Source organism: Asparagus officinalis, chromosome 8, assembly GCF_001876935.1.
Source record: "Asparagus officinalis chromosome 8, Aspof.V1, whole genome shotgun sequence".
NCBI classification, from domain to species: domain Eukaryota; kingdom Viridiplantae; phylum Streptophyta; class Magnoliopsida; order Asparagales; family Asparagaceae; genus Asparagus; species Asparagus officinalis.
The window spans coordinates 43,359,559-43,370,391 of NC_033801.1; the positions used below are offsets into that span (position 1 = coordinate 43,359,559).

Below are 10,833 nucleotides of genomic sequence, written 5' to 3' on the forward strand. Positions count from 1 at the left end.
GCCATCTTCTATTTGTTGTAAAATGAGATCTCGAAATTTGTATTAATTGAATTACTTATTACAAATTAAAATCGCTTTTACACAGAGGAAAAGAGAATTGATTTGATCTCTCTTTATTTAGCGTGGGTTCTACGAGGCAATAGGATGCTTCCCTCGATACACGTGTCAAGTTTGCTTCCCTTTGACGATTTGAGCGAAATTACAAACAAACTTCAGCGCGTGGTAAAAGTTTGGTTAGATGAGTCCGAACACCCGAGCTTGAATGTAAAAGCCGAATGCCAAAATGCAAGAATTCGATTCTCTTGGATGCTCAGAATTCTGATTATCAAAAAGTCCTTTTTCCTGTAGCCATTCATGGCTTTTTATAGAAGGAGGTGGGCAATAACCGCCTCCTTAGAACGTGGGAAATGGGCGTAACCACTCCCACAATTCGAGCAGACGGTTTTAAGCGTTCAGGCGAGCTTGCAGGCGAGTTATGCAAGTTTGCAGGCGAGCTTGGATCATGCAGGCGAACTAGACAAGCTTCCATGCAAGCGAGCTTTTAAGCATGTAGGCGAAGTTGGCGAGCTAACTTGCAGGCGAAGTCGAATCATGTAGGCGAACTTCTTGAGTTTAAGCATTCAGGCAAGCTCAACTCGTGTTGGCGAAGTTAAGTGTTCAGACGAGCTAAACGTTCAAGCGAACTTAGCATTGTAGGCGAAGTTTAGCCTTGTAGACGAGCTTTAGCCTTGCAGGCGAACTTGTCAGGGATAAAGGCAACTTTATTTGCCTACACTACCATAGAAACCTGCAAATTTTCTATTTTTGGGAAGTGATATACTTTGTGAATCGATTCATTGAAAAACCAGCAATAATACACACAAAAAATGGGTTAGCACCAAGGAAGTCACAAGGAAGAAGCTAGTAAGCTAGAGATATCACATGATTTATAAATATGAACATAGAGTTTATTAGAATTATACAAAAATATAAACTACAAATGCGTTTCAAAATATAAGCTAGAGATATCAGGTAAGAAAATGATCGGACCCAGATGATAGTTTACATATAAATCCTCGAATTTAATTTATTTTCCCATAATCATTAATGGCATCTCAAGCTGCCACTCCGAAGTTATTATTACACAAGCGACGTATAATACAGCCTGCAGACACTTCATACAGTTGATAACAGAGATCACCTCCATCTGCAGTTCTTAAACCTAGCTTCTGATTTCAACCACTTGATTGAATCTCAGTACAAAGACCATTACCAGCATCATATTTGCATCCTTCGCCTATTGCTCAATGGAAGAATATATTTTTCCTCCTGCTAGAAGCTGAAGGATGATAAGTCTCTATTTCTTGTTCTAAATGCATACATATAGGAAAATATCCTATGATTTGATTACAGCGCTCTCATTTGGTTACAAAGATAGAAAATAAGACCTGGCATGAAAAAAACATAAGAAAAATGTGTACTTTATATTTAACACATTCCTGGACCGATCTAGAATATAAATGCTTCTCTCAGTAGTTTACAAGATTCTGACGTATGATTTATGGCTGAGAATTTGATCATAGGGAGTTAACACTAGATATTGGCACAGAGGAGCAACATTCTCATTCATTGTGAAACCTTAAGTTAGTTCATACCAGATTATGAAAAAGGTTAGTTCCTTCATACCAAATTATCTAGAGATTTGCCATGAAGTCGGAACAGGTTTTAGAGAATCCATCCTCAAAAGGCATTTTCGTAGCCAAGTTGGTTGTTACGCAAATAAATGGTGCTTCAGAAAAGAGAAGAAAAAATATATTCTAATAACTGTTGTCTTAGGGAAAGTAATTTCATGTTCTAGTTTCTGCTCCTTCCAAAACCTAGATGAATTATTCTCTTTCATTTCAGAGCAAACAGGGACTTCGTTGAAAGTAGCATGTTCAACTTTTCTTAGTTGTAACACAGATTTCTGTTTGAATTTGACTAGACTACCCGTTCTAGTGTCAACAATTTTGAAGCTCTATAGCCTGAAGGTCACAATTTCTCAATGTAGAGCTAGAACTTAATATCATACCTAGGAATGTGTAATATTTTGTCCAGATATTTGAGTGGACTCAAAAGAGCTCCAATGTCTGACACTAGAAACATTGCCAGGTCACAGAGGGGTGTAAAATATATAGGGAAATGAATGAATAAAAAAATATCAGCAGTATCAAACACCATGAGACTTATTTGCTATGCTGCTTGTAAATGTAGTATGCAGAAAATGATGCAAGATCCACTCGTTGCGGGAAATTAACCTCAAAATTTTTTGGTTGGATATCTGCATTTTTATTGTAGAAAATGTATTTCCAAATCTAGTGTTTGATTAGTTACAAGAATTGTTGGATATGCATCTTTGTCTCAGGAGAAGTAATTTCATTATAAACCAAGTGTTTGTTTATGTGCAATTATAAAATGATCAACATTTTTCTGAGTTGGAATCCAGTAACTTGATGATATCACGACATTAACTTTTAACTTTCTCTAATTAATCATGAACTTGCAGCTACAGTTTTTTATACAAAAACTAAATCCAATTACCATCCCAACTAATTTCTTGGTAATCAAACATTAAAAACATAAAATTGACTGCAGCATTTGTTGTTGCAAATCTATCTCTTGTCAAGTAAATAACCCCTATAATTTGATTGAGTAAACCTCAATATGAAGGAAAATGAGCATCTTAAGCATAGAAGCATAATCATTGCCATACTAATGATGATCACCCATATGATTTTGTGTAAAGTAGTATAATCAAGTGAAGTGCAGTAAACATGCGCACACAAGAACAAAAAAACAACTATAGATTTTCTGGATGGAGAAATGGACAAATTCATACCTATTGTTGAGCTATCTTGTCGGTGTCCTCAGTATAAGATGGTCTCCACTTACGGTCAAAAGGCCCAAAGCTCCTCGTCACAATAAATTTCTTTTCATCCAGCCTCTTATCAATAGCTTCTAGCAACTCCTGCAAGCCAATCCCCATTACAGCAGAAGTTTTCACATGTTCATGTTTAGCATCAGCAGATGCTTTGAAATCTGTGGTTCCCCACTTTTCTAAAGAAATAGCTTCTTGTTTTTCAAAGCTTTCTAAAGACGTATTATCACCCTCATGGTCTGATATGAAGCCATCCTCTGCTTCTGAAATAGTTTCTTCTTCAACTCCACTGAGGCATTCTTTTTCTGAAATAGTTTCATACCCCTCTTTGCCTTCACTCAGGCACTCATCAGCTAAAATTGTTTCATGCCCTTCTTCGCCTTCACTCTGCCATTCATCTCCTTCAAAAGTTTCACAAGCTCCCATTTTCTTATCAAGGAGATCAATCTGACAAGTTTCAAAATACAGCATAAGTCAAAGTTTCTAAAAAATTTAAGGCCATGAGCAAAAGAATTCTCTATGCCAGAGGGAAAATGTAGTGTTACTTTGTTCCAGACTTCGATCATATTCTGTATCTTTTCTTTTGATACACCAATTTGCTGCAGAACTTCCAAGACAGTTGCACGCTGCTCTTCCATATCAGGAGCACTGGCATCTAGTACATGCTGTATTGGTTCCAAATGAGAACATCAGGCTAAGTTGAATGGGACCGGGTACCGCAACCGGTACGCGGTACGGCTGCGGGTACAGGTACGAGACACGGCAAATCTGTAAAATGTAGGGTACGGGGACATGGCTACATATAGATATTGAAATCAATAATTTACATGAGATCGTTAGTCCTTTTCAATTTATGTGTTTTTAAAATTAAAATTCCTGCCACAACTTTAAGTTTCAATGTTGATTATCATAAGGGGGGAAGTGCTCTTTTCTAACTAGACACTCGAACAACCTTTAAAATCATAGTTTTGAACTTGGATATGGGCTAAGACAAACCCGATCCATATCTAACGAGTTTCAAGAAATGGATGCAAGTGCAGGATATGCGTTCAAGAAGTGTATGACAAGTGTATTAAATTAAAACATATATATCAAGTATGTATCTAAATAAATATATGTATATAAATCCAAGGAGTGTCCATGAAGTTTGCGTACAAGTGTCTGGTACGTGTTCAGTACATGTACGGTTTCATGATAGAAGCAAGGTTTTAGATATTAGTTATCAGGGATTTATCAGACTGTCAAAATACATATCAGATAGCGGATATTGGGGATATATATCGGGGATAAGTAGTATTTATCGGAGTGACACTACTAGATGGAGATATACATAATATAATATTCTAAAATGTAACCTAACTATACTTAATGAAATATAAATAGTATTTATCGGAGTGACACTTCCGGGTGGTGATATACATAATATAATATTCTAAAATGTAACCTAACTATACTTATGAAATATAAACATACCAAAATGTAAATAACTATGTTTAGGATCACTAACCAATGGTAAAAACACGGGTTGGGTTGGGTTTAAAGTGCATAGAATAGGTGCCCGTTGTCCAAAATCAAAACTTAAACCAAATGTCGATAATTCTGATTTTGGGCCGACAATATCGGCCGATAACTCACTTCATCGCTGCATTATCGGCGATAAACATCCAGAAACGATAACCGATTTAGAATCGAACTTATCATAGCGGAAGGCCCCCAAAACCGATAAATTACCGATAATATCGATTTATTGGCCGATATTTAAAACATTAGATAGAAGTACCCACGTAACATAGACATCAAGCAATATATACATCTGGTGTAGTGAGATTCCACGGCCACTTAGTTGACAAAATTGAATAAAAACATGGGTTTATTGTGTGTATTTGTGTGTGTGTACACACCCCTCATCCATATTTATAAAATTAGCCCCAGATCTCAATATTTGCAAAAATATCCTCATTTCATCAACGTTGGAAAAATCTAACCAGATCTACAATGTTACTCATCCAATGATTTAGGGGTGTTGTCTTACAATTTCATCCTTTGGCAAATCAGCCCAAATCAAAACCTAAAATTGTTTGATAAGTAGTAGCAATAGATCCAGGGGAGCCTTTTTTTGTTTCTATTGTTGATGAAATTGGGGATAATTTTGTAAATACTGAGTTGGGGGTAATTTGCAATATGGATGATTTAAGGGGTATGTAGACCAAAAACCGATAAACTTATCCAAGCTGAGATGTGCAAAAATTTAAGTGCCCTATACCAACTCCAAACCTGCAACTTTCTACTCTAGGGTTTCAACTAAAATTCACAAGAGTCTAGATGGTAAACCCGAACGTTTCACAAGCAGTCAGAGTCTCTAATTCTTTGCGGATGTTATCCAATTCAAACTAAAAACATTTACGAACAAATGTAATGATTTCAATGAAGACTTCCCTTTTATACTTATTACGTGAATCCTAGATCGGATCAATGCTTAATTAAATAACAATATATGTGACTATACACTGAAATCCAAATTCATGCACAAACGTGATTAGCTTATAAAATTCGAATTTGAATCTTACATTAATCTACCTAGAAGTGCCAAGCGTATATGCAACTAAAAGATAAGGTGCACACACTAAAAATAAGATGCAATGCAGATAGAACTTTTGTGGCTTGGACAAAACTTGTACAATTTAATCTTGCATCTCTTTTCGACCAAAATGTGGACATGTACGTGGACACATTACCATATGCTGTAATCAATAAATGAATGTGTGGATACTAAACATGAAAATGATAAGATGCCAAAATCATATATGTACTCCATCCCAAGTTGTTGGGAGTCTTTCATGTATATAGTTAGTTTCTTGTATTTAGTTTAGTCCCACATTGGTTAAAGTCAAAATTATTTTGCAATTCTAATACTATTAATAAGACTTGAGAGGAAAGAGACATAAACATTCTCTCTGATTACCCAGTTAACATGGTATCAGAGCCAACCACCAAAAAGAATCCCCCTCTCAATTGATCTCAGCCATCTATCTTCTTCTCAATTAATCCTAGTCATTAATTTCTTAAAACCCTTGTCATCACCCTCTCACCTAATTTCCCAGCAGTCAATACCTAAGCCAAACCCTAGCCTCTAACCCAAACCCTCACCCGCACCACAATCACGGCTCCGCCAATGCCTCCGACCATGTTGTCGTTGCCTCGCCCCTGACCTTGTTACCTAATTCCCGTCGCTGCCACCCCTCGACCTCGCCACATCGCCCTACAGCTGTCCCCGACCACAATGCCCCACCCCTACCTAGCTACCGCTATCGCCACCGACCCTATTGCCGCCCATTGACCTCGCCACCGCCCTGTAGCCACTAACCTAGTTCTGCTAGCCTACTTCTCTAATAATACCTAGGTTCGCACAAAAAAAGAAAAAAAAAGATAACACTAGCCGTCAAGGTTAAAACAAACACTTTTACCTGTTTCCTCTTGATATTGTTACCGAATATGCTTGAGATTGATTAGTTGGGATTGTTTGTTGGTTGTGCTAGTTTTCACTGCTGATTAATTTGGTTGGTATTCATTAGATCTTGTTGGAGGTTAGCTTGTTGTGCTAATTGACGACTGTTTTTGTTGTGTTTGGTTTGTTAGACTAGTTGCTGATTTCTTATTGTTGTTTGGAGGATCTTCTTTTGTTTGATGGCTTCTTATTCGACAAGTGAAGTGAAAACGAAGGTGAAGACCACTCCAGAGGTAATATCTACCAAAACCACCGATCGAAAGTTGGATGGTGATAGTACTTGCAGTGGAAGCAAGTAATTGAGATTCATGTAGCGGGGTGTCGAAAGATGCGATACTTGACAGAAGGTCCTCCTGATCTAGTGACTGAAGAGTGGGCAGCTTATGATGCGCTACTTCTTGGACAAATCATCAACACAATGGAGCCACGGATTCAGGATCTGATGCTTCATTGTCAGACCGTGAAGGAGCTTTGGGCATATTTAGGCCGATTATATTCAAGAGTTGGATATGTGAATAAAAGCTTATGATCTCATTCAGGAGATCCTTCGCATGATGCAGGAGGAACCAACATGGAATGGGCATCATGCAGTGTTTAATTGACTAGTTGAGGAGTTTCGACATTTTTCCCATTACATCAGATGTGAAGCAGATACAGAATCAATGGGATCAGTTGATGGTCTTGATCATCTTAGGGACTCTACACCCTATTTATCACTGAGCATGACCACAAGTATTAGGCGGTACAACAGTCTCCTCATTTGTAAAGAATTATCACTTCCGAAAATGGGTGACTTCTACGATCTTGTTTACCTATAATGGGTGACTCCTATGATCTCATTTACACCTCTGATCACCTCACCTGATTGATCTGCCTTAGCATCCTAAGGACGATAGACTGGAAGCTGCAATGGTAATTTCTCAAGTCGTGGTGGTGAGCGCGGATAAGGACACTTTATAGGACATGGAGATAGTTCACAAAGAGTCATCAGAGATTATTCCTCTGTTTACTATCATTATTGCAAGGAGTTGTCATATGAGGTTCAATTGTCCTCAGTTGCAAGGCAAATAACCTCGGAATGCGCATGTAGCTACCAACGAGTCCCTTAGATGATCCGACTCGTCGCGAGCTTGAGCTGTTCCAGCTACAGCTATTCCAACAGTTTAAAAAGACGCAGTCCTACCCCACTATAGCCACGCTTGCCCAGTCAGGTAATCCTACTGCTTATCTTACATCATAACCGTCTCATACTTGGGTTGTAGATTTAGGGGCGACTGAACACATGACTGGAAACCAAGGTATATTGTCCTCTTGTACACCTACAACTTTATTTTCTCCTGTAGTTTTAGTTGATGGTTCCAATGCACCTGTAGAAGGAATAGGCTCTGCTAATACTACTACTTTCCCCTTTCATCTATGCTATATCTTCCTCGCTTTGTTATCTATCAATAATATTACTAAAACATTAAACTGTACAATAATATTTTTCCTACACATTGCATTTTTCACGCTCTTAGGATAAGGAAGACGATTAGCATAGGACATGAGCGGAACGGTCTGTATAAACTAGACCTATCTTCAGACCAAGTTACGTGTATCAACTCTATATCAGCCTTTGATCAGCGTTGTTAGTTTGTTCGCCCTCCTGTTTCTGTTCTCAAAACAATAACTTCAAATCAGATTTATGTTGAGTCTTTGGCTTGTGAGTTATGTCAACTAGGAAACACTAGCAAATGCTCTACCCTAGTCGTGTCAATAAAAGGGTCCGTAACCTATTTAACTTGGTGCCTTCGGATATATAGGTCCTTGCTCGGTTTTGTCAAAACTTGGTTTCAAATATTTTGCTAGCTTTGTGGATGACTTTTCTCGCATGATATGGGTCTATTTATTGAGAACTCATTCCTAACTGTTTTTTTTTTTTAAGTTTTTTTGTAGAAATTAAAAATCAATTTTATAAATCTATTAAAATTTTGAGGAAAAAACATGCTAAAGAATATTTTAACAAATCATTCACAAATTTTTTTGGAAGAAAATGAAATTTTACATCATCATCATGTATTCATGTGTTTACACACATCAACAAAATAGAATAGTTGAGCGTAAAAATAGGCACTCTTTAGAAATTACTCGAACATTGTTGTTTCATCGTGAGGTTCAAAAAATTTTTTTTAAGGCGATATTTTTTGAGGCGATGCTTTTTTACTACATGTTATCTGATTAATAGATTGCCATCACTTGTTTTACAGAAAAAACCCATATATCTCTTTTATACCCAGATAGTGAGTATTTTCCTTTACCCCTAAGATCTTCAGTTCTCTATACTTCATTCACAATCACAGTACTCAAAGGACAAAATTAGATTCGAAATCCCTTCGGAAAATCTTTGTTTGGTATTCTAGAACTCAAAAAGAATATAAGTGTTATTGTCCTTCTCTTAATCATTACATTGTTTCAACTGATGTCACCTTCTTTGAAAACAGACTAGGACATGTTGCTTCTAATACACCCTTACATGATTATGATTTTCTTATTTTTTGGGACACAATTGTCGGTACTCCTTCTAAGTCTGATGTGCAAGCTGATCTATCATCTAAGTTTGCTGAGCTGGTCCATATTTATATACAATGTACTACTCAGAAATATGTGCCAAAATCTACTTCCAACCAAGGGCCTAACTTACTAGTTAGTAAAAGTATTGTGATACAACCAAGTGCCAGCACTATTGATAATCATCCGATTACCCTTTGAAAGGGTAAGCGATACTCTCCTTCTAGATATTTTATTGTACACTATGTCTCTTATTCTTCATTATCATTGTCTTATCATTCTTCTCTGGACTCTCACTCGGTTCCTAAAAATGTGTCAGAAGCACTATCTATCCTAGGATGGATGACAACAATGCAAGAAGAGATAACAACTTTAGAACAAAATGGGACCTGGGATCTTGTTCATCTACCACCTGAAAAGAAAGTTGTTAGATGCAAGTGGATTAACACAGTTAAAGTAAATCCAAATGGATCTATAGCTCGTCTTAAAGCTTGACTAGTTGCGAAGGGTTATTCACAGATATATGGACTATATTATATTGATACCTTCTCCACTGTAGCAAAACTGACGTTCGTCCACATTCTCATTTCACTTATTGCTCGCTATCACTGGCCACTGCATCAACTGGACGTTAAGAATGCTTTTCTAAATGGCATTCTGGATGAAAAAGTTTACATGGAGCAACCACCAAGGTTTGTTGCTCAAAAGGAGTATGGGAAGGTTTGCGGGTTGAAAAATTCTCTCTATGGCTTGAAACAATCTATGGGAGTCTAGTTTGGACATTCTGCAACAATAGTTTCAACAGTTTGGTCCTCAACAAACTCAAAAAGACCACTTTGTTTTCTAGAAATATTGTGAGAAGCGGATCCTTCTGGTTGTATATGTTGAGGACATTGTGATCACTAGAGATGATGAACAAAATATCAGAGACTTGAAGAAATATCTACATCAGCAATTTCAAACCAAGGATCTCAGATCCCTAATGTATTTTCTAGGTATAAAGGTGGCCAAATCAAAAAAGGAAGATCTCTTATCTAAGGGGGTGTTTGGTTACATTTCTATAAATTATAGGAAATGTTTTCCATCCCAAATTTGATTTCCTTATATTTCTTAAAAAAATTATAGGAAAATTTTTGAGAAGTTAAAAAATACAAATTTTCTTATTTTTTGTATTGTGCTTGTTTGGTTCAAAACAAGAAAATGAGAAATAACTTTTGGGAAAATAGCAACATTTCCTATAATTTATAGAAATGTAACCAAACACCACCAACTTTATAGAAAAGTGAGAACTTTGTAGAAAAGAGTTAATGAGTTTTATTATTTAAATAATGAATGCGTCAGATTTCCAAGAGATTTCCTCCCATTTTAGAAGGAAATCAATTTCCATAAAATTTGGTACTTTTCTGTACTTTACAGAAAACATTTCTGTAAAATTTTTTGGAGCCGAACACAGTTTATAGAAATGTATAGAAAACTCTTAATTACATAAATGCCATGCGTCAGTACTTTTGAGAAAACATTTCTCAAAAACAATGCAACCAAACACCCCCTAAGAGAAAATATATGTTTGATATATTAACAAATGTTGAAATGTCATACAAGGGTACTTACTTACCTATGTGTGAGAAAATCAAGCTTCTACCAGATTAGGGGAGCTATTGAATAATGTTAAAAAATATAAGAGATTGATATGAAAACTGAACTACTTGATAGTTACTAGTGGGGGTGTAATTTTCGGGCCAACAACCCCAATCTGAGTACGGCCCAGACCTAGACATCGATTCGTCGGGTAGCCATGTGACCAGACCGAGCATCTAAGCCCGGCCCGGATCGAATTTGGACCTAGTCCAACGGTCAAAAAGTGGTTGTTGGATTAGGCGACCCA

General features: G+C 36.9%; 1 protein-coding gene across 2 annotated transcripts in view; it reads right to left on the bottom strand.

Annotated features, from left to right (window-relative positions):
* Positions 947 to 10,833, bottom strand: part of LOC109819966 (GTP-binding protein At3g49725, chloroplastic) — a 24,527-nt gene continuing 14,640 nt past the window's right edge. Inside the window, exons 11-13 of one of the 2 annotated variants that reach the window (XM_020385983.1) lie at positions 3,442 to 3,561; positions 2,858 to 3,343; positions 947 to 1,308 (exon numbers count right to left, since the gene is read on the bottom strand). In XM_020385983.1, the coding sequence (XP_020241572.1) occupies positions 2,858 to 3,343; positions 3,442 to 3,561 (606 nt within the window). In that variant the 3' untranslated portion in view covers positions 947 to 1,308. Of the gene's footprint in view, positions 1,319 to 2,857; positions 3,344 to 3,441; positions 3,562 to 10,833 lie in introns of both variants that reach the window. The other variant, XM_020385984.1, reaches the window with a different exon arrangement.